Source organism: Equus przewalskii, chromosome 2 (genome assembly GCF_037783145.1).
Source record: "Equus przewalskii isolate Varuska chromosome 2, EquPr2, whole genome shotgun sequence".
NCBI lineage: Eukaryota > Metazoa > Chordata > Mammalia > Perissodactyla > Equidae > Equus > Equus przewalskii.
In genome coordinates this window covers 36,787,129-36,811,189 of record NC_091832.1, presented here as the reverse complement: position 1 = coordinate 36,811,189, position 24,061 = coordinate 36,787,129, and the positions used below count along the sequence as shown (strand labels likewise).

General features: G+C 52.5%; 2 protein-coding genes across 6 annotated transcripts in view; both read right to left on the bottom strand.

The window, feature by feature from the left end:
* Positions 1-194: 194 nt before the first annotated feature.
* CPLANE2 (ciliogenesis and planar polarity effector complex subunit 2) lies at positions 195-9,015 on the bottom strand. Of its 4 annotated transcripts, none has more exons than XM_070602011.1 (6): positions 8,829-9,015; positions 8,360-8,509; positions 6,604-6,756; positions 5,875-5,999; positions 5,404-5,555; positions 195-5,164 (listed from the first exon to the last, which is right to left on the bottom strand). In XM_070602011.1, exons 2-6 carry the CDS (start codon positions 8,469-8,471, stop codon positions 4,915-4,917), a joined length of 792 nt encoding a protein of 263 aa, XP_070458112.1. In that variant the 5' UTR covers positions 8,472-8,509; positions 8,829-9,015; the 3' UTR covers positions 195-4,914. The 4 variants fall into 4 exon arrangements, with proteins under 4 accessions (XP_070458112.1, XP_070458107.1, XP_070458119.1 ...); XM_070602006.1 differs by having other exon boundaries at positions 8,360-8,473; positions 8,829-9,012; XM_070602018.1 differs by having other exon boundaries at positions 5,404-5,540; positions 8,829-9,003.
* A 9,267-nt stretch (positions 9,016-18,282) lies between these two features.
* FBXO42 (F-box protein 42) overlaps positions 18,283-24,061 on the bottom strand; it is an 88,019-nt gene continuing 82,240 nt past the window's right edge. For both annotated transcript variants that reach the window (XM_070602000.1, XM_070602004.1), the window contains 2 exons: positions 23,633-23,749; positions 18,283-23,138 (listed from right to left, as the gene is read on the bottom strand). In XM_070602000.1, the coding sequence (XP_070458101.1) occupies positions 22,032-23,138; positions 23,633-23,749 (1,224 nt within the window). In that variant the 3' untranslated portion in view covers positions 18,283-22,031. The remainder of the gene's footprint in view (positions 23,139-23,632; positions 23,750-24,061) is intronic.

Here is a 24,061-nt window from a genome sequence, read left to right as displayed (position 1 = left end):
GTTGCAGGCGCCGGGAGCTTCTCCACCGGCCCTACTGGGCTGCCCCCCGCTCGGCCCACCAGCCTGCCTACCCTCGGCTGAAAGAGAGCGCAAGCCTGGAGGCGCTGTGGGCGCGATGTGCGACCGTTCTCCCGCCGGTTCACCCGCCCGCAGCCCAAGAACCACCGCCACTACCGTAATAACAACGACAAAGGTAATGGCCAACGTTTATTGGGTCCCCGGTGCCTGGCACGGTGCTAAACATTTACACGCATTTACTTCTTACAACTCAAATAAGTGGGTGTTAATTGTTATCTCCATTTTACAGATGAACACAGGAATTAAAGTAAACGGTCCAAGGTCACAGTGCTCCTTCATCTTCCTTCTGGACCACCCCCCAAGCCTCAGTCCCTCCCCTTTGCTCTCAAGATCCACCCCTTCTTTCTAGAATAGAGTTGAACACTAACTCCCCCACTGCCACTGTCCCAGCCTCTGGGTCTGAGGTCACAGCCAGCTAGGGGCCTCCACCACACCCTCCTAGCTTGGCCCTCTGGGGATTTGACTCTACATGATGACAACCTGTCTTGGGCCCTTAGCCCCCTGCCTCTCATCTGGGCACTCTCCCCCAGAAGTCTGTGCCTGGCACGTGGGGCTCACTGCTGGCACCAGGCTGCCCAGGGAGTAAGGGGATCCAGGACATGTCCAGGAAGCCCTGCCCCCACCCTAGACTCAAGCAAGGATCTGGAGACCCGCCCCACGGCCTTTGCAGACCAGGCTCCTGCATCATCTTCCTCATCCTGGGGCCAGGCACCTCCCTCAGCTCCTCCCTGTTGCCCTCTAGGCCAGGCTCTGCTGGCAGCAAGCAGGAGCTTCCTTTAGCAGCTCCCCCGGCCTGGGAAGGGTGGGGGAGGAGAAAAACAGAAGGAGAGGGAGTAGCCGGGCGCCAGAGTATTCCCCCTCCTGCAGGCAGTGCCAGGCTTCTGGTTGGGAAAGCAGGGAGGACCAGGTGGGGCCTGTGAGGGGCTGGACCCAGAAGACAGCACTAGGGGATGAGGGGAAGGACGGTCCACGGGGGGAGGGGTGCAGAGGGCTAAGGGCATCAGGGCTGCTTCATGGCTCTGCACCCTTGGGCAAGTGCCTGACCCTCTCTGGGCCTTAGCCTCCCTGTCTTAGTCCATGGCGGCTGCTATGACAAAATGCCATATACTAGGTAGCTTATTGACAACAGAAATTTGTTTCTCACCGTTCTGCAGGCTGGGAAGCATGGTTGCATTCTGATGAGCGCCCTCTTCCTGGTCTATCGCCAGAGCTTTCTATGTCCTTGCAGGGTGGAAGGGGCTAGGGAGCTCTGTGGGGGAGTCTTTCTCTTTTTGTTTTTTTGCTGAGGAAGATTTGCCCTGAACTAACATCTGTTGCCAATCATCCTCTTTTTGCTTGAGGAAGATTCGCCCTGAACTAACATCTGTGCCAGTCTCCCTCTATTTTGTATGTTTTGTATGTATATTTTGTATGTTTTGTATGTTTTGTATGCTGCTGATGAGCAGTGTGGCCGCTGATGAGTGGTGTAGGTCTGCGCCCCAGAACCCAACCCAGGACTCAGAGCAGATTGACTGAACTGAACTACTAGGCCATGGGGTGGCCTCAGCTCTGTGGGGTCTCTTTTTTAAGAGCACTAATCTCATTCGTGAGGGCTCCACCCTCATGACCTGAGTACCTCCCCAAAGCCCCTAATACCATTACAGGGGGGATTAGGATTTCAATATAGAAATTTGAGGGGACACGGACATTCAGTTCACAGTACTCCCCCTCTGTAGAGAAAGGCTGGGGACTCCCTGAGAGCCCATTTTGGGGAGGGAAGAGGAGGGGGATGGGAAGTCCTGACTCTGGGACAAACAGCAGCAGGGCGGGGCCACAGCACACCCTCACCCCCACCTCAGAAGACAGTCCCTCCCCTCCCCACCGGCTTCCCTCCAGAGCTCCAAGGTCTGGAGGGTCCAGGGCCCTGGGGACCAAGCACAGCTACCCTTTTCCCAAAGTTCCCCTCTAAGTCAGCTTGGGCACACAGTCATCACCTTTCCCCTCCAGGGAGCCTGGGGGTGGGGGGGGGACTCGGAGGGGGAGGGGCAAGTGGAGGGATATTTGTCTTTGAGCCGATGGGAGGCTTAACCTAATGGTGAAATTTCTGCCACCAAAATGGGGAGAAGGCACTTCCTGATGGCCTTTTTTTTTTTTTCTCACTCTCCAAAGCCCCAGTAATGGTTGTATATGCTAGATGTAAGTCATCCTAGTTCTTCCGTGTGAGCCACCACCACAGCATGGCAACTGACAGATGGGTGGTGTGGTTCCGTGACCAGGAAGTGAACCCTGGCAGCAGAAGTGGTGAGCACTGAACTCTAACCATTAGGCCATCAGGGTCGCCAAGGCTCTGAGACAGGAGCTTTACCTGGAGCCCAGACCCTCTTCCTGGACAACATGCACAGGACTTGCTACATAATTTGTGGTATCCAGAATTTCGAGATAGCAAGAGCAGAGCATTAAACCAGGTGTGGGGCCCCTCTGAGTGCCGGGCCCTGTGGACTGCTCAGGTGGCAGGCCCACGAAGCTGGCCTGAATCCAGGCATGTACACACACTCTCTTCTCACTCACTCTCCACATGACCCTGCCCACAGACGACCCTGCAGGCACAGCCACCAGCTCCTAGAATTATGGCTCTGCAGATCCCTCCTCCCTCAGGCTCCCAGTCCTGCCCTCTGTGGAGGCCCCTGGGGGTAGCCTACTAAATACTGAAGTGGCTCCAGGTCCCACCCCATTGCCCTCCCCACTTTGCTGTTACCCAGGGAGACCGTGAAGGGAACTGTTCACCTCTGGTTTGGGGCGAAGGTGGCTGAGGTTGATCCTCCGACGGGAGCAGTGGTAACCAGGAGAAACTGGCCTGGCCTGCCCTGCCGTGGGGAGGTTCTGGGATATTTCTCCAGAGCAAGCTTAGGGCTCTTAGCTGAGATGGTGCCCAAGAAGGATGCGGAAGCTTCCTTTCTGGGGTGTCTTAAACCCAGAGATAACTGGCTGGGATATAGGGTAGCTGGTGCCACAACACAGTACCTGTAGCTGGAGGGTCACATTCAGGCCCAGAGGCCACCTTCACCACATTCCACCCCCACACCTTGCTCTGCCTGGTGGGGAAAGGTCTACTGGGGCTAAGAACAGAGAGAAAGGGCTCAAAGCAGAACTGAAGGCTGCAGTGGTAAGGTCTATGGCCCAGGAGCAGGAGCCAGCCTGGGGACTGCGGGGGCTGTGAGCCTTGGGGTCCTGCCCAGGAGCAGGAGCCAGCCTGGGGACTGCGGGGGCTGTGAGCCTTGGGGTCCTGCCCAGGAGCAGGAGCCAGCCTAGGGACTGCGGGGGCTGTGAGGCTTGGGGTCCTGCCCAGGACATTCCTTCTCTGGCGTACGGGATAAGCTCAGGTGTCAGCCCTGAACGTGAATTAAGGATAAGAAGGGGTTGAAATCAGTCCTTTAGGCCCTGGAAGGGCTGACAAATCTCTGGGCAGTGCCCAGCGTGGACAGACTCGCAAGCAGTGCCATGTAGGCCGGCAGCGTGCTCAGGAGCGTGAGCAGGGTGAGTGTGTGCGAGCCTCCTGTGGTCCGGGAGGGAGGAGTGGGCGGCGTTTTGGGACAAGTGCTGGTGCGTGTGAGCACATGATCATGCGTGTGAGTGTGGAGAGGCAGAGGGGCTGCCTTCTCAAGAGGAGGCTCCAAGGGTCAGCTGGCTGGCCCGGGCCCTTCCAGCTGGGTTAGACTCAGGCCAGGCCTCAGCCCGGGGCTTCATCTCTGGGGCCAGATGGGGTGTCATCAGGGAGTAAGAGTATATAAGGCCCCCTTTGTCGGCACCCACCATGCATCAGTGTCTCTAGCTGATGGGCGGGGGTGAGACACAAGCATGGCCAAGTTCACTGGCCTTCCTGCTCCTGCCTTGCTGGCCTCCCTGACCCCGACCTGGTCCAGTCCCTGGCCCTGCCCAAGGATGCATTCTGATTCCCCTAGGCCAGCAGGGCCCCTGTCCTAAGCCTAGCCTGACAGTTTCACGATCAAGAAAGGCACTACAGAGTAAGGGGCTTGCCTCCTGGACACACAGGTGGACTGCATTTCCCAGCTTCCCCCTACAGCCCCGTGTGACCACGTGATTAGGTCCTTGCCGATGGAATGTGAGCAGAATGAGGCACAGCAGCCTACGCCAGATCCCTAGGAACCTCCTAGGTGACCTTCCACATGCACTCGTTCTGTCTGCAGACTGGATGCTGATGCCCCAGGGCAAATTGGGAAGCCACGTGTAGAAGATCTCAGAGCCTGGGGCTCTGAATGAGTGTGTGCAGCAGAGCCCCACACCCACCTCCAGCTCCACCAGAGTGAGACATAAGCAAGAAAAAAACTCTAGCAGTATGCCACTGAGGTTTATCTGGAGCAGCAGATGGTGTTACCTCAGCTAATGCAGGCTCTTGATTGAAGTCAGAGGTGCAGGGCCCAGAGGCACCCCTCCCCACACTCGCGCCCCCCCCCACCCCCACCCCCCCCCCCGGTTCTACAGAAGGGGGAAGGGCAGCAGGAGGTTGGGTTGGGGAGGACGTTTAAGCCCTGGGGCCCTTCCCATACAGTTCCTCAGTTTCGAGAGCCTAGAGCCCCGGGGCAGAGAGAGAAGGCCAGCAGGCACCTAGATGCCCTCAGACCTTTGTGCCCCCACATCACTGCCATGAACTCTGCCAGGAAAGTGCTGCTGGGGCAAGACCCTTTCAGGCCACCATCCACCCTGACCAGGCCCCTCTGGCCCTCTGATGAGATCAATATGCATGCCCCAGCCTTAGGCCTTGGGTCCTGCCCTCTGCTCTGGGTCACCTGAGGGTCGGGAGTGGGGATCACAGGTGCCGGCTCATGATGCCACCACCCTTCAGCTGGGGGTGTTCTCTGGGGGATTGGGGAGCAGGCCAGCTGCCACCTGATCCTGGTGCCACAGCTGCTCCGCCAGACCATTGAGCACATGGGCAATGTCAGCCAGCCCAGCCCGCCCATCCAGCGTGCGTCCATCTGCCAGCCGCCGCCCTGGCACACTCTTCACTCGCAGGAGGGGCAGATCCCAGGCCTGCCGGAAGGCTGTGAGGTCACGCTCAGGCACATCTGTGTGCATGTACTGGTCAAACCTGGATGAGGGTTAAGGAGCCTGGCCAGGAGCCTCTGCTTACCACCCCATCAAACCCAGCTTTCTCCTTCCTCCCTGGAGCCCCACACCCAGGGTCTGGGAAAGGCCCTGCTGTAGCCTTTAGGATAAAGCCCCTGGGGCTGGACCCCACGGTGGGCCAGAGGAAGGGTCCCTGACCCCCTTGCTCTGCGCCTTGCCAAGCAGGCATTCTGACAGCCCTAGGGGCCACCAAAAGGATATTTGGAGCCGATGACCATCCTGACGACACTGGGGGCCTCACCTGCTACTCGGGCCAGCTGTCCAGGGAGATCTTCGAAGGAGGCACGGTCGGTGAAAGAGAAGAGGAAGAGGAAAGCGTCTGTTTTCTCTTTGCAAGCCTGGGGATGGAAAGGCTGATGCGAAGCTCGAAACCTCAGGACCAGAACTGTGCTCTCAGCTGCAGGGCCCTGAGAAGTCTCAGCACAATCCCTCCTTTCACATATTGGGAAACTGAGGCCCAGAGCCGGGACTGCTGGTCCCAGGGCAGAGCTCAGGTGGAGACCCAGTCCCTAACGCCAGCTCAGAGCTCTCCCAACCAGGGCAGCGCCCTCAGTCCATTCATGCCCGATTCTGACCTGCAGATCAGGCAGCCCGGGCTCAGACCTGTTCTCAGAAGTCCACCTCAGGCAACCAGCCCCTCCCGCACCCACCCAGGCCCACCTGCCTGCTCACCGGCAGCATGTGATCAAACTTCTTGAGCGCAGACTCCCCGCAATCCCAGAACTCAAAGCGGAACATGACGACACGGTCGCTGGCCTGCAGTTTGGCTGGCCAAAATACCACGGTGGTCTGGATGCCTGGGGAGGCCGGGGTCAGCCACTCAGCATGGGAGACGTGGAGGTGGAGAGGGGCAGGGTGCCAGGAAGGAATAGAAAGAAGAGATCTGTCCCTGCCCTGGGGGGGTCCCCAGTCTGACGGGAAGGGCATAGTCGCTGACCTGGGAGAATTCTCAGTCCGATGGGGGAAACCGGCCTGCCCTGGAGGAGCCCAGTCTACCAGGGAGATGCAGCCCTAGCCCTACCCATGAGAAAGCAGTTTCACTCGTATGGACAGGGGACCCAAAGGCCCCGGGATACTGGAGGATGCTGCAACATCATGGTCAATCAGCATCCAGTGGAAGGAAACAAGAAAGGGAGATTAGTGTTTTCTGAGCACTTACATTGTGCCAGCTCAATGCTAAGCATGTTACCACCACTATCACTAATACCGATCCCACAACACCCCCATGGGGTTGGTACTATTATCCCTGTTGGACACAGGAGCCACTGTAGGCTCAGAGAGGTGAAGTGACTTTCCAAGGCTGCAGAGTAAATGTCAGGTCTGGTTATAAATCCAAGCTTGTGAGGTCGAGGGCCAGAGTCTTTTCTCCATCCCAGGGAAGGCCTCCAAGGATGGACTCACCAGTGGTCTCATGGTGTACCACGGGCACCTCCAGGCCAGCCAACTTGGCCACCAGCGCTGTCTTGCCCACGCCACTCTTCCCAGACACGAAGATCTTGTAGCTGGCTGTGTCAATGGCCACGGGTGGGGGCAGCACTGGTCGCTCAAGCAGGCCTGGGGCAAGAAGAGAGCCAGGTGGGGTCAGGGGGTCAACCTGTCCTTGCTCCATCAGACCCTGGGCTGGACAACCTCATCTTTAAGGGCTTTTTCAGTGCCAACCACCCGTGGTTCTCTATACTCATTACAGAGGCCCGGGACACAAGCAGCATCCCCAGACGAGTAGCTCTGCTGAGAACGCCTGTGCTCTGTGAGCTGGGCCAAGACCCGCTCCAAATAACACCAAATTATTATTATTATTATTATTTTATTATTATTATTTATTTATTTTGAGGAAGATTAGCCCTGAGCTAACATCTGCCACCAATCCTCCTCTTTTTTTGCTGAGGAAGACTGGCCCTGAGCTAACATCTGTGTCCATCTTCCTCTACTTTATATGTGGGATGCCTGCCACAGCACGGCTTGACAAGTGGTGTGTAGGTCCGCACCTGGGATCCGAACTGGTGAACCCTGGGCTGCCAAAGTGGAACGTGCAAACTTAACTGTTGCATCACTGGGCTGGCCTCAAAAACAAATTATTTTTAAGTTTGATGCATGAGATGGTTTTTAGGTTATTTTATTTTTTTAAGTTCTCATTATTATTTTTTTTTTTGTAGGGGAAGATTCACCCTAAGCTAACATCCATTGCCAACCGTCCTCCTTTTTCTTCATTTCTCCCCCACAAAGCCCCAGGACATAGTTGTGTATAGTTGTAAATTCTTCTAGTTCTTATATGTGTGCCGCTACCACATGGCTACTGACAGACGAATGGTGTGGTTCCGTGCCTGGGGAACTGAACCTGGGCGGCCAAAGCAGAGTGCGTCAAACTTTAACTGCTGGGCCATCAAGGCTGGCTTGAGATGGTTTTTATTGATACTATTATCACATGTTCTAGATTTCCCACATGTGAAAACAAGGTTTTTCATAATTCTTTCCTCTGTGGAGAAATTCTAGCAAAAGTATTCTCAGTTACTATAAATAAACTCCTTAGAATCAATATGTTGATGTCTTTATGAATGTTTTAAATTTAAAACTTGCAAAAAACCTGTCTACATTATGATACGTCTGTAGGTGTAAGATCTGAAAGTTCTAAGGTGTGGGCTGCTCTCCCAGTCTCTGGTCTTATGCCTTCTAGTGCCTGTCTCTCCTGTCCAGAGGGGGGACTCTCACACTGACGCCAGACCCTTCGCTGGCCTGTCATCCTGGCCCTGTCTGGGTTAGTCGGCTTCATGCTGGGGAAAATGAGTGTCTTATCCTGCAGATAGCAGGATATGGAAGAGGCTTGTCTCTACCTACTAGGGGATCTTGGGCAAGTCTGTAAGTTGTGCTGTTGAGGTTAGATGGGAGTTCATTGTGTAAAGTGCCCAGCAGAGGGCCTGGCGTGGGGCGAGGGCTCAACAGCCTCTCTGGTGACAGTGGTTCCTGGCAGGGTTTCGGCTGTTTCCATGTTCCTGGCTCTGATGATGGAATTAGTTCTAAGGAGATTTGGTAGTGGGGGGGTAGTGGGGATAGGACTTCCAGGGGTCCCCAAGGCTGAGGAGTGCTGTGGAGCAGGCCGTCACTGCCCTGCTTCTCTGCTGCCCCCAGGAGGTGACAGGCTTTGGGGGAGGGGGTGACTTACCAAACACCCGCCGGCGGTTCTTGCGCAGGATGCAGGTCAGGTACTCCTTGCCCTCGGCGCTCTCGTGCCAGTCTGGGACAACCACTGAGCCCGGGGCAGGTGGTCTGGCCATGGCTGGGCACCCCGACGGGGTAGGAAGATGGCAGAATGCTGAGAGTAGGGGACGGGAGAGGGTACCTCTCCTAAACTGAACCTGTGACCCCCTAACCTGCGCTCTGCCTCGCGTGGAGCCCCAGCTCTCTCCTTGCGGGGCGGAGCAGTTACGGAGCCCCACCCTTATTATCTCGATTAGCATTTTTGGAGTCCAAGTTCCCTCTCGCTGTCCTGGAGGGTTACACTCTCCTTTCTCCCTCTTACTACCCAGAAAGTGCAATTCCATAGTCCTTTCTCCCCCGTATTGCTCCCTGGGGGACAGCCATCCCATTATTGCCCCGGAGGGCATTTACACAGCCCCTCTCTCCCTTGTCACCTCCAGGGCGGTCACACAGCCCTGCTTCTCTTCTACTTCCTCGATCCCGACTCCCAGAGCCATCCAGCCCGGATCGTGGGCCGTCCCCGCGAGCGAACCGGCGCGGGCAGAGACTGTCCCTTTAAAGGCCCGCCCCGCGATCCCACCGCCCAGCGCGCCGGGCCGCTTCCGCCCGGCCTGCGTCCTGCTTCGGCGCGCGCCGCCAGCCCTGGCGCCGGTGCTTGAGACGCTTGGGGAGGCTGTTGTCATGGAGACGCGGGGGGCGGGGTTGGTCTCTCCTGCATCTGCAGCTACCACTGCGCAGGGACACCCTGAACAGGACCTGCGCCTCTGGGCCATGGGTCTTCTCCTCCACTGCTCATTCCGAGCCCGAGCTTTTCCTCCAAAACTTGATCTAATCCCCCTTCTCCAGGAGCCTTGCCTGCCGCTCGGTGTCTCAGAGACGAGTTTCCTCTTCTATCAAGTAAAGGTCAAATACTATTACCTCCCAGGGTTCTTTACGACAGTGCCGGCCCATAGCAGTGCTCAAGTTTACTCATTATTGTTGCTATTATTGCTCTAATAATCCTGTTCGGCAGGACCTCAAGATGAGTTAGACACCTCTGGCTTCACAGATGGGGAACAAGCAGCTGAGAGGGCTCGAGGGATTTGCTCAAGCTCTCAAAGGTGAGTCAGAGGCAGGCTCACTGGACTGTACCTTCCAGTCGTTGATTGATTGACTGATTGATTGATTGATCCCATTCATTCAACAATAAGCACCTACTACGTCCCTGGCAGTTCGACCTGCTGGGAATACAATGGCGGGTGAGACGTTGTCCCTGCCCTCCTGGAGCTGACGTTTCAGCACTGAGGCCATGAGCCCCTCTCGGCTGTGCCAACAATGGGCACCCGGCCTGTTGCCCAGTAGGCGGGTGCTCAATAAACGCCTGTCAGTTGGACAGGATGCAAGTGGGTCATTGCTGAGAGGTTGTCTATTACACTTAATTTTTATCAGTATCTTCACAGGAATAACCTTTGTTAAGTGCCAGGCAGTGGGAGCTTCATAGAGGTTACCTCATTTAGTTCTGTAAATAAATCTGTGTAGGAAATATCATTATCCCTCTTTTCTCTTACAGTGAGAAAACTCAGACAACGTAATATTCTGAGGTCACACCACACAGGTGGTCAGTGGGAAAACTAGACTCAGAACCCAGGGTTCCTGGACTCTGAAGTATGTATTTGTTCTGCCAGATTGGGTTTTGTGTTCTTAAAACTTTGCCCCAAGCCACTAGGAGGGCTGTTCCCACTAAAGCTGAAAGCAGGCAGAGGGCCACGAACTCACAAATCATTGAGGCCCATTATGTCCAACGGGGTAGAGGGGACGAGGACGTATAAGCCAGGGCACTTGCCCTCAACTTGCTTCCACTACAGCTAGGCACAAATGCAACAAATGTATAACCATCTGACAGGATTCTGCAGCTTGAAACCATTGCCCATACTCCCAGGTTCCCCTTCTTGCAGTTCTTACCACATCTGCCCAGGGTCAGGCATATTTTTACAGCTGTGTGGAGCTCTCTCCATGGACCAGGAGTGCCTCAGTGGCAGGGCTGAGATCTGACTTATCTCTGGGTTTCCAGACTTCACAGCCAGCCCCACCCCAGTTTGGCTCATGGAGGGCTCAGTGAGAGTGAGAGGGAATGAAGCAACTTGGCAGAATGAGCTTGTCGGCTAACCCAGAGGCCAGATAAGATGTGAAGTCCTCTTGGGCACCGAGAGGGAGGCTGGCAGTCAGACGAGCTAGTGGCCAGAGGGTTAGGGGAATCAGTCTTCACTGCACTCAGGAGCTCACGGAGAGGACACTTCAGTGAGCACCAGGAGCCTGGCCAAAATATGGATTCTTTGCCCCCCCGGGATTCTGCTTCAGGGCGTTGGATGGACCTGTGAGCCCGGGCATTTACCAAGACCACTGGGCAGTCGGGCTCTGTACTAGTCTGCTTAGGCTGCTGTAACAGAATACCGCGGGCTGGGCTTAAACAACAGAAATTTATTTTCTCACAGTTCTGGCCGCTGGAAGTCCAAAACCAAGGTGCCAGCGGGGTTGGTTTCTGGGGAGGCCTTGCTTCCTAGCTTGCAGGCGGCTGCCTTCTCAGTGTCCTCACATGGCCTTTCTTCTATACATGCACACCCTTGGTGTCTTTTCCTCTCTTTACAAGGACACCAGTAATACTGGATGAGGGTCCCACCATTATGCCTCATTTAACCTTAATTACCTCATTAAAGGCCCGAACTCCAAATAAGTCACATTGGGGGTTAGGACTTTAACATACGGGCTTGGGGGTGTGGGAGGGACACACACAATTCAGTCCATAACCGGGTCCACAGACCTCACTTAGATAAACACCACAGCTGAGGACAGGAAGCCAGGCAGTGTGGGGGCCTGGGAGTGAGGTGGTCAGAATTGCGTTGCAGAAGGATGCCTGTGAACCACCTTGGTCTGGTGAGCTCCCCTCTCCTATGCCCCTCTGACCATTAAACTGTGTCTCGCTAAGCAAGCTGCTCCTCCTCTTAGGGACTCAAGTAAAGCAGACGGACCATCCACCTACGGGCCTTTCTAGTGTAGAACTCTCAGATTAATCCACTCACTTCTTCACAGTTTGGTCTTCCCCCAAATTGACTGAGCACCTCCTGGACATGGTGCCACAAGGCTTCAAGAAGAGGATTTATCAAGGCAGGGACACAGTCACCAGCCTGGAGGAGGTGGGCTAGGTGGGCAGACTCACACACAGGCTGGAGGATCCGGAAGGCAGGGGTGGGGGTGGGTGGGACACCCAGGGAGGGTACATGAAGGGCCAGGGTCAGATTTGTGTTTCCATCTTTTGCCTGGACTCTGCACCTGCTTCCCTCGGGGTTTCCCTGCTTGCTCTCTGGGACACCACACAGGTACCAGAGTGATCTTTTTGCACCATAAATCCAGTATATCACACCCATCATAGTCTTCCAATAGTTTTCATTGTACTCAGAATAAAATCTAAACTCCATGCCTTCCTTCAAGGAATGGAACACATGCCTTCTGTGACCCGCCCCCAACCACCTCTTGCTTTCCTTTCAACTACCACCCTCTTGCCCGCGTCTACTGTACTCCAGCGGCCCTGCCTTCTGCTCCCCCTTGGGGCCTCTGTGCTGCAGCACCCCCAGTGCCTCACACCGACAGCTGCTTCCCCTTGCTCAGGCCTCGGCATGAATGTCACCCGCACAGAGGCCTTCCCCTCCACCACTCAAGGATCTGTCCCCGAGCCCCAAGCTCACTCTTTCACACCATCCTATTTTTGATCCTGAAATCTTAAAATTTATTGTCTGACTCCTTCACCGAGGACACACGCTCCTTGAGGATCGGGGCCTTGCCTCTTCCTTCTCTTTTGTTCCTGGAGTAGTTTCCTAGAGCAGTGACTAAGTGCCATGGACTGAGTGGCTTCAACAGACATGTACTTCCTCAGTTCCGGAGGTCCGGAATCGGAGATTAAGGCGTTGGTAGCGGTGATTCCTTCCGAAGACCGTGAGGGGAGGAGCTCTTCCAGGCCTCTCCCTGTGGCTTGCAGGTGGCCATCTTCTGTCTTCACATGGTCTTCCCTCTGTACCAGTCCACGAACAGATTTTCTCTTCTTTATGACACCAGTCATATTGACCCTAATGACCTCATTTTACTTTAATCACCCCAGTAAAGACCCTATCTCCAAACATGACCTCATTCGGAGGTACTCGGGGGGCTAGGACTTCAACATATGAACTTTTTGGTGGGGGAGGACACAATGCAGTCCATAATGATCCCTACTACCTAGAATATGTCTGACATTTAGTAAAAACAATAAAAATGTGTTGACTGACTGACTGGCTATGGCTACAGCTTAGAGAATGGCCTGAAGAAGGTGAGCCTGAAAGACAGACCCGTTAGAAGGCAGGGTGAACATTCCAGGCATGAGTGGACAGGACGTGCATTTGCCAAGTATTTACAAGCACTCTGTGCCAGGCCAGACACTGGGAAGACAACAGTGAAAGAGATACACACCTTGCCCTTGTGTATTCCACACACTGGTGGGGACTAAAATCAAATAACTACACAACTGCATGTATAAGCAGGGCAGTAGGGTACAGAGAAGGGGCAAATTAAACATGTCCAGATTCTATCTCAATATAAGATTTGGGGCTGGAACTTCCAAATCATACCCAGGGAGCTCTTTTGAGGCTGGGATATGCCAGGCCAGGACCTGGCAGCAAGGCTGGTGTCCTTGATCTGAATAGCCTCATCTGTCACTCACCTGCTTAAAACTCCCTAATGGCTTCCCACTGCACCTAGAATAATGTCCACCACCCGCCCCCCCATAGACTACAAGGCCCATCTGCACACTCTGCTCCCACTCACATACTCTAGCCAAAATGGCCTTTCCTCTCCTCCTTGAACTTGTCAGAATTCATGCTGGCCTCAGGGCCTTTGTTCTTGCTGTTCTCTCTGTATAGGATGCTCTTCCCCCATCTTCCCAGGGCTGCCGCTTCTTACGTTCAGGTCTCAACTGAAATGTCGCCTCCTCAGAAAGGCCGATGAGCCCCACTCCATCACACTTTTGTCACATCCCATTTTTATTTTTATGATACTCATCTGGAATGATCTTGCTTACTTGTTTACATATTTGTCTGTCCCTTCTCCCCCAACCCCCACTGCAATGTAAACTCCACAGGACAGGGACAGTGCCTGGCACACAGCAGGTACTATATATCTGCTTAATGCAGGGAAGAGAGCTGGCCAGACACTTCCACCTCCACCCCTAGATCCAGTTGGCCACCAGAAGCTGATTTTTCTTCCCATATGCTCTATCCTCGTTGTTGTCACTGCCTTGGTCCAGGCCCCCATTCCTGGCCCTGACTGTCCCCCCCATCTCCCACTCATTCTGCAGTTCTGCCCTGTCCACTCCAGTCACAATGACCTTTGCAAGGTTCCGCAAGGCCCAGTCACACTCGGATCTCTGTGCCTTTGCATGGGCTGTTCCCTCTGTAGGAGTACCCACCCTTTTCCCTTCTTCCTCCAGCACTTGCCATAACTCCTCTTATCCTTGGTTCTTGGGGCTCCCAAGCACTTTATCTGACTTCTCTCCTTCTAATTGGAGTACAAGTTTTTACCTTCACTGACTGAGAGGTTTAAGAAAGAGAGCTTTGTTTCCTCCGACTCAGTTTAACCTGTCTCCGCCATGCAGACATTTTAATCTGGTAATTTCCTGGTAAGCTTCAATTCAGTGGTTTCTCATTCTCTATAGCTTGAACACTGTCTCTTCACAGCTGTTTCTTTTCATCTTCCCCTCCTCTTGCCCTGGGGCTCATGTTCAGTGGGGTGTGGGGTGGGGGTGGCGGGGCTTACCCAAATGCCAGGGAAGTGTGGTGGGGTGGGGGGTTCCCACTCCTTGGGCATCAGCCCTCCTGGGCCTCTGTGGGCCTCCTGCTCCAGAGAGAATCTCCTCCGGGCCTCTGCCACGGCCGCACTCGTGCTGGCCTGTCAGAGACGTTCTCCTCCCACCATGGATTCTGGTCATGAGCTTCTTTCCCTGCTACGTCTGAGGATATGACCTCTGGTCATCAAACCCACACAGGTCACTCTGCATTGTCCTCAGCCCCAAGCACAGGCCCCTGGACATGCAAGACCTTCCACAGCCCTTCTGCACCCTTCCTGGAGCACAGCAAGTCTGCCTGTCCAGTCTGAGTCCTGCAGGCCTGTCAACATCCTGCACCACCGACTGCCAGAAGCCAGGCCTGGACCCAACCCATCTGGGAACCCCCAGAAAGGCTCTATCCTCATCTGCCCCCTGCCTCAGTTTAGCAGGGTGAGGCTGCAGCGAGAAGACCAACTTCTTAGCCCTCTGACTTCCTGAACAGCTGTCCCACCCCTGGCTGGCGGTGTTGGTTGCAGACAGTTCTAGACTCTACCTCTTTCCTATCTTTTTAGTATGACACCTGGACTATCTTTTGGCTTCAGAAGCTCAGGATTTGTCATCTTTGTTCAGCCCAATGTGACACCACCCTGGTGTGTGAGGTTGTGAGCTCCTCCAGGGGCAGGTTTCTTTTGAGTCATGTGTGTGTCCACGTGCCTCAGAGGTCAGTGCATGCTCAGGGAATGCATGCTGAGAATGAACGATCCCCAGGGCAGTCCTGGGCTCTCCTGGCCTTGCCAATGGGTGGATGGCAGCCCTGGCTCCCCAGCCCTGGGGCAGGAGCTTCCTTCTTCCTCCCAGGCTTCTGCCTGGAAAGGCTGGGCTCTTACGCCTCCTTCTCTTCCCTGCAGTGGGTAGGCAGACAGGTTCCCGGGGGGAGACGGGGGGCATGGCACACTCTGCCAGGCCTCTTAGGCGTTCACTTAAAACGTTAGCTCAGCTTTGTGCATGCTGACAGGGCCTGGGCCCAGTGCCCAAGCCCAGGGCCCAGCCCCACAGGGAAAATACTGGCTTTCCCACAGCTGGGGGCTGGGGCAGAGGGCAGGCTCACCAGCCTGATGGTGCTCAGAAGCATGGCAGAGGCCAGAAAAGGGGTCCTTCCCAGGCTTTACCAACAGAGGCAGGAGAGAAACGGGTAATTTTTCTCCTCCACCTCATTCAGTTTCCTTCTCAAGACTGCCTCTGATAGAGCGCCCAGGACTCAAAACCTTTCACAGGGTGCCCCCACGTGGTCTTTTGGGGAATCACACCCACTCCATAGGCTGGCTGCTGGTTCCAGCTAAATTGCTAACTTGTGAGGCATCATTGGTTTTTAGTGATAAAACTGAGGCTCAGAGAGGTGGATGACTTGCCCCAGCTCAAAGTGACAGGGCCATCTTTTGGACCAAGGTCTTTCCTTTGGTCTAAAGTCCATGCCTATGTCCCTGTCCTGCAGCCTCTTTAGGAAGTCCTTTCTGAGTCCACAGAACCACTTCTCGAGAGTTGAAAGGGCATGTAGGGGTCCCTTGATCCCATTCTTATCTGATGCATAAATCAACTCTGTCATCCCCTCCCATGCAAATGATTAGTCTCTGCCTGAACACTTCCAACAATGGTAAAATCATTACCTCACCAAGAATCCACAAGAATGCTGAACCGCTTTTGTCAGTGGTATACTCTAAGGAGAAGAGCAGAAGGCAGACCTTAGCTGGGGATGCTCCCCTCTGCCTGCAGGTGGTGAGAGGCACAGAGAAGCAAGGGCACACTGCAGTCACATGTGGCAGCACTAAAAGCAGGCCAGCCTGCAAGATTTCAGGGTGATGCCTCTTGTCCTGCCTGACCCAACGATGCTCAGAGCCTGGTCTTCCCCGGGTTCCCTGGATTAGGGTGATATGAGGCAGGCGGCTGAGGAGCTTGCTCGGGGTAGTGGTATGTGCAAGGCCTTGGTCTTCTTGTCTGAGTTGATGATTCCTGCACTGCCTCCTCACAGAGCCAGCTGGATAAGATTGCAAAGACCCAGGAAGGAGAAAGGACAGTGTGGAGCTGCCCGTTCCCTGGCCAGGTGCTGTAATTTTGACCCAAATGTGGCCCTTCAGTACCCGGGGGAGTGGCCAGGGAGCATGGTGCTAGGCCTACACGGGAAGGCAGTGGCTGCCGACTCCTGCAAGGCCTTGGGTGAGTCATGCGTCTTCTTTGAGCTGTGTTCTCCTCAACATTATCAGCCAAGTTCCCCCTTCTTTGCTCCCACACATCCTCTGACCTGGGGCCGACCACATTGCTGTCTTCATGTTCTGATCTCTTTCAGAGCAAGAGGAACATGCTCATCAGAGGCTGTCCATAGTCTCTGGCATGAGAGACTGAATTAGGATGCAGTCAGGGAGCCTTATGGGACTGACCTGCCATGAAGGCTGGGCATGTGGGGACTTCCCCAGGACCACCAATTACCATTGGCACTCTGTTCACCCAACATCATCTCCTCTATAGCATCCCACAGACTGACTATCCAGGCAATGCTTGAATTCCTCCAATGATGCCAAACTGGTTCCACCCACTACACAGAGCTCTGACCAGAACAAAGTTCTTCCCAATGACCCTGGAATCTCTTCCCCAGAGCTTCTACCCACTGGACCTTGTTCAGACCAACAGATCCACAAGAAGCAAGTGCAACCCTTCCATAAGGGCAACTGTGGAAGCAATCAAAACAACCATTCTACTCCTACCACCACCATCTCAGTAGCTGCCAACACCTAGTGCTAGGCCCTTTGCACCCAAGGCCCTTCCTCACGCCACCCTCTGGTTTGCTATGTGCCTCAAAGTAGAGTAAACAGCATAGAAAGCATCAGATCACATGTTGTTACAAATGGAAAAGTTTCATCCTGCAGCCTGGGAAAACAAACGTGCAGATAGGATAAGAGCTGCAGGCTTACAGCACTTGAGCCAGCGACAAGGCTGATAGTTAGTATGTACTGCATGAAAAGAATTAACAGTGCTCGAGACAAACACTCAGGGGTATAAAAAACTGGCACATACTCAGCAAGTGGCTCCAGGGCTGTAGTCCCTACCCTCATGGTGCCTGGCTCTTCCCAGGCCCCAACACGGGTGGGCAGAGTCATGTCATCAGCCCCTAACTGACATTTCCACAGTGGAAGCCAACTGAGTGTGCCTCTGAATCCAGGCAGAAGAATACATTATGTGCCAGAGGCTGAATTCAACTGGCAAACCAAAGAATAAAGTCCAAAAGGGAGACTAGACAACTGAGCCAATTCTGACTCGACTTATGGCAGCAGATGCTACTTATTACTCTCAGGAGGCAATAGCCTCAGAGGTTCTCATGGCGACGTCTAAAAGATGACCTAGACAACTGAGAACAAGCACAATCCTTAGATTGGCATGCTTAAAACAATTTACACACTGAGTCCAGCCCTTTCCTACAAGACCCCATATCTTCTTCGAGCACTAAGTATGAATAACAGCCACCATCAATTGAGCACTATGTGCCAGGCACTGTGCTAGTGCTTTTCATACACAACTTCAATTAATCCTCATGATCCTGTAAGACAGGAACAACTCTATAGCTGAGGAAACTTGCACCCAAAGTTAAGTGTAAGCAGAAGGCGGCAGGATTAGATCACAGGCCACTAGGACTTCAGGCTTGTGTTCTCAACCACCATTTGCTATGCTGTTTCAAGAGCCTGGGGCCCTGTATCTTCATCTTTGCTTAGGAGACCAGTGATGGCATGGATGTCTCCTGGCCCCTGGGCCTCTCCTCTAAGCTCTTCACCTCTCCTGTGTCTCTACTGCAAGGTGGTACTGAGGCTCTGAAACACTGAGTCCTTCAAGCATGATGGAGAGAGCTGCTTCACTATTAAACGGCACTGTCCTCAGGGAAGGGCAACTCTCCACCTCCACCCGAAAGCACAACCCTCCTAGAGGAGAATGAATAGCTTTCCAACTACTTTGCTTCCAACCTCAACTGAATACCATCACAGCTTTCTTTCTTTTCTACTAATAAAACAGTAAGACAATTCTGTCCATTTTGTTTTATTTGTTAAATTGCTAAAAAGTCATCAAGGGAAACATTAACAAAAAACGAAATTGACAGATTTAAATATCAATGAAATCAAATCCACTTTTCATTCCTACACTGTATGTGCCTAAAATGATCATCTCAGGGTAAGCCACCCGGGACCCCTGAGTCGTATGGAAAACATCACTCACAGCACCAGCTTCGCCAGGGCACAATGGGTGTGCGCTGACATGAACCCTGGTTGGTGGGAGGGGAGCAGAGCGGGGAGAGAGAGTACAGGTGGAGCCAATGCTTAAGGGTTGCTTTCATTTGACAATGAACCTGGTGAGAGGGAGCCACTTACTGGTGACCATGCAGAACATGCCTCCTGCAGTTCGTGGGGAGGCTGCACCGGGACGCAGGCCTTGCAGTTCAGCTTCCTTGCCCCTGGGTGTTCAGATCCTCCCCCTGACTTGTGTGCTGGCAAGAGACCACAGATAATGCAAAGCAGAGCACATCACCATGCCAGGATCGCCACACAGACAAGGACAAACAGACAAACCAACCAGGAATATCACCTTTAAGGGGAAGAAAAGCAGCAGAGCAGAAGGAAACCCAGAAAGACAGAGTGAAAGGAAAGGGAAGCGCCCCTTTGTTCTCCGTCAGCTGGCGGCATTCTGTCCCCCAAAGTCAAGACTTCTTACGTTGGTTTTCTTTCTTCCTCCTCTTCTTTCCTTTATTTTAAAGAGTTCCAACACAGTTCCTAAATAGTTCATGGTTTCAGCTCTTGATATAAAACTCAAACATTAAAATCAAAATCAATCCGCAGAGGGCTGGGAGGAAAGTAAGCCCAGTATTGCCTTACAACTAAACTTAAGCTTGTTTCCCCATCTAATTTGTGCTCCCAAAATGTGTGTGTGTGGGGGGATCATGGAGCCCACCACCCAAGTGTAGAAGGGTGAGAATATGAACGAAAATACAGAAGCCTCTCTGCCGCACAGCCTGCAAAATAAGAAAAGCGGAAGCTCTGTCCAAGAGGGTAGGAAGAGACTAAAATTCTCACGAGGTCAACGAGGTGGCCGATGAAGTCAATTCGACATAGGGGCTCTCAAAGGCACACTTGCAGGAATGGAAGGGGTTAAAGCTTCAAGTAGAAACAAAATGCATTTTAAATACTTAAATACTGATAAATATTTGCTTTAGGTGCTCCTGGAGGGTTAAAAAAAAATTCTGTCTCATTTTTCTCAGCGAATTTTAAGACAAAATTGGCATCATGTCAAAACTGGAGCTGCGGTTAAATCTGATCCAACTGAAGCATCCACGGCGCTGTGGAAATAGTCACTCAGCTGAGACATCTGAAGTTCCCCTGCACGTGGCCTGAGGAGACGATCGCCTTGACTGTGCTGAGTTGCTCTCCCAAGGTGTATACGCCCACAGTGCCCAGGAGCCACCACGACGAACACCGCTGGGTGCAGACGAGGCAGATTTTCCTTCAACAGCTGGAAACAGACAGTCCGGTTCTGAGGGGTGTGGGTAACACTGGGGTGCCAGGGAGTTCCAGGGAGCTGGGGTACTTTCTAGGAGAACCAGCATCTCAATGCCTGCCTACCTGGGGAAAGTAGAAGGAATCAATAAGCTAACAGCTGGCTTAGGAAGGCCACAGGACAAAGGGAAAGATTACAAAGTTGAGATTCTGAACTTTCAGGCTTCCAAATACTTTCTATTTAAATAGGAACTGAATTTGGAAGCACTGTTCATGCACAAGTGCAATGTCATAAACAACGTTCAGCAGCAGCAATAATGCCAAAATTGCTTATCTTCTAGGCTAGCTTTCTCTTGTAAATAAGGATCCCATATGATCTAACAGTCTTTGCCAAAGAAGGGCTGCAAAAGCCCCAGAGCAGGGAGTCTGGAAAGCGAAGTGCTGAGCTACAAGCAGCTGGACACCACAGTACGTAGGCATATGGTAGTTTCCTCATCTAAGGGAACACAGAGAAGCTTCTGGAATACATATCCCTCCCTGTGAGCTGGCCTTTCCCTGGGCTTGGCACCAGGGGGGCTCTTCCAAGACCACATTGTAAAAGCTAATGGCTAGGGGAAAGGATTCAACATGATGTAACAGGAGAAAACACACTTATCAGACAGACTGCTAAGTGCTGAGTGAATGCCAGGACCCAGGGTCAGCTGCAGCAGGCTTTGCTTGGGAAATGTTAACAAGACAAAGGGGAGTGTGGGGATGGAAAATGCAATGCTTTGAAATTTAAATCCTAAAGGCAAAATAAAAATCCTCTTTCCACTGATAAGAAATAACCAAAAATCCACATTTATGTGGTGCCAACATCTCCTATGTCCAGGCCATGGGTTAGAGACTGGTAATTTGTAACTTCCCGTATCAACCAAAGAAATGCTCTAGTTGGTTGCACCTTATCTCAGAAATGACGTGAAAGTAAAAACCCAAGCCTTGCTTGGGTGGCATGTGAACAAGACAGTCACAATGAAGGAGCTGCTCCCAAGGTCAGCCATGCATCAGAGGCCAAGCAATCACCACTCAACAGCCAGGCAGAGAAATGCATGTCATGACAGGGGCAAAAACCATTTCTAGAAGGAACTGTTATTGGGATTCCCTTCTAAGATCAATTTCCACATTCTACAAATATAGATGGGTGTGCCCAATGGGCTTTGAAAGTAAAAAGCGGCCCATATGGAAAAAAACAGCATCTTTTGATGCTTCAACGACTTCTCATGATACTGGCATCTTGGAATTCCCTACTGGCCCCCCAGAGAAAGGTTCCAGAAATATTTCTAAGAGATTTCTCTGGGTACTTGAGCTTTGTAAAAGAAACAGAAAGTGAGAAAGGTTTTAGGGCCTAAAAAAAAGAAAAAATCCACATACGTTAAAAAAAAAAAAAGAAAGAAAAGCAGTCTAGAAATGAAAAGGCAGCCTCTGAGGATCAAGTTTTAAGGGAAGGAAAAGAAGAACAAATGTGGTTTTTGGCAACTTGCAACCAAATATGATTGTCAGAAAATTCCACAATCAGACACCAAAACATTTTCAGAGACGTGGAGGGAGCACTCAAAAGACCAGTGCACACTAGGTGGGCAGGCACAGCTGCATAAACATTGTTTCACGATGATCCTGGCACACAGGCGCAGAAGACAAATCCCTTGTTGGGTAACTTTCCTCAGTCACCAAGGGCAGAATGGGGCCAAGCACAGGGCACTACTACAAAGAAGTCTTCACAGGTCCTCTGTGGTTTTAGAAGGAGAAGAACGATTTCCTACAGGTTACTTTACCTTGCCCGCACCTGAAGGATGTGAATCTGAAACCTCTACTTGTGCATCTTATGCATGCCCTTTCTTTTTCTAACTCCGAGAAGGCCACACAAAGATTTACAGGGGGCTCTTCAGTTTCTGTAGGAAAGTTCTGATGTTAGTCTGTTCCCTAAATTCTTGGTCTAGTTACCAGCAAAGTACAAAAAGGCAGCACAGCCTCTGCTAAAACACAGCAACAATTTATCTGAACCAGGACGGAGATCTCTCCCTCTTTGTAAACAGAGTTGGCTATATAATATATATTTATATGTTTATATATAATCTTTTTTCTTAATGGAGATTTGATCCCAGCCTGGAGTGAGTGAGGTTGGGAATTGGGGTTTTGGTTTATGGGAGTAATTTTGTCCTTTGTTTTCCCAATTCTCAGTCCAAATGCTTGCACACTGGAAAATTCCAAATTAAAAGCCACAGAGAGGGAAAGGGATTTAGAACACATTATCTCTTTGCTCGCACAAAGTACAAGGCGTTTGTTTTTGGATAGTACTTCACATTCTGCTTCTTGTCCATGAGCCCTCCAAATACGATGAGCTCACCCCTGCCTTGCACCACTGTATGCAGGCTGGTTTCAGGGGGCCCGACCACAGAGCTGCTATTAAACACTTTCCATTTGACCCGCCCCTTCTCCTTGGTGTCTTTAATGTCCAGCACGTACATCTGCATGGGCTTGCAGTTCATACTCTGGTACAAGGGTTTGCCAACATTTAAGGACTGTGGAGGGTGGTGGCCCAGACGGCGGGCAATAGGAGGTAAGGAATGTCCATCTCCTTGGGCAGGCACCGAGCGGGGAACGGGCGCTGTTTCTCCGCTGCTTAGGTTCTGGCTCCCGGGGGAGCCTGGAGAAGACCCCAGAGGAGGACTTAGTGCTGCAGAGGCCGAGGGGCCTTTGGATGACATTGCTTTGATCGCTTCCAGGCTCCGACGCAGGGCACTTGGGGAGACAGCTCCTGCAAGGGCACTGGCCACATGTGGTGGGGTATGCACACCATTCGTCTGTTCAGGAGGGTGTCTCATACTGCCCCCAACTGTCCTGTTGTCCACACCATCCATGTTGGAACTGGGTTTCAGGTCCCAAGCTAGATCTATTGCCCCTAATCGCAGGTCTTTCTGGTCTGGCAGTGACCCTCGTCGGGGGCCCAAAGAAAGCCCCCTTTTTAGGTCACATCCTTCAGTGGCAGAGGGGGTGCTGGGAGACATGGCTTGGACCGGGCTGTCCAAGGAAGGGCCGCCTACAGCCGCTGTTCCTGGAGACAAGCTCCCACCGTTGAGGAGGGGAGAGCCATCTCCTCTGGCTGGGGAAAGGCTCCCTTCCCGGGAACTTGACGGGGTCTGCCTTTGAGCTCTGGGCCTCAGTGTTCCCCAGCGGCCATTAACACAAGGAGCTTCATCCATACTTCTCACTGGAGACTGAGAGCGGTACTCTCGGGTTTCGGGAACCAGGGCTGGAGGAGTGGCACTGATAGGTGAAGGGCGAGAGTTCAAACTGGGGCTGAGTGGGGCTCTCCCACTAGGAGCCTGGCTGAAGACCACCACACAGTGCCCCACCTGGAAGACACAAGACCTCTGTTTAGCTCTGATCATTCAGCCATCAAAATTTTATCATGAGGATCTGGGATGTGGCACGCATTTTGTAGGTACCGAAATATAGAGATTAAACTGATATAGTCTGCCCTCTGGGCTAGGAGGGGAGACAGACGTGGGAACAATTTGTTGCTATAGTGTGACCTGTGCTATCATTAGAGTGATGCCTACAGAATAGGGGTAGAGTCGGGGGAAGAATCAGTTTTTGTTTAGGGGATCCTGAAGAAAGTTTCATAGACAAAGAGATGCTTAAAGCTGGCACTGAAGGAATGAGTGGGATCCGCATAAGTTTTCCCATCTAGCGGCTCACATATGTGAGAAATGACCAAATGTCCACCTCTTTTGTGACATCTAGGTGTTTTCAATTTCCATACAAATTTGCTTGGAAATCTGAAAAGTTAATTTGGCTTTACAGTTTAGGACCTCTCCTCCTGCTGGCCTGTCAGTTCTCCACTTACCCGGCAAGCTGGATGGCACCACAGTTCTGGGGCCCCATGATCTTCGTTTTCTACCTTGAGTGGCTGCCAGGCCCAGGGACCTGAGTGAATGTGCAACAACCATGCATCCTTGAACAGCTGTAAGAGAAGGACCGACAAGAGGACTCAGGTGTGGTACATGTTACAAAAACATGCACAGCTGGAATCTCAAAGCTGTGCTGTCTGGTCTAGAGAGTGTGTGGACTCTTCAGAGAGTGTGTGGGCTCTTCAGAAAGAACAGCAAAATCTTTGGCTATTCATTCATTCAAACCTTCATTCATTCATTCATATATTACCACTGCCCTGGCACATGAAATTATGCTTATGACCCATAAATCAATTTTAAGTGGTTTTGAATTTTGCCTATGCTTTTTATATGTGTGCGTTTATTAGGGGGATGGAGAGGTGGTG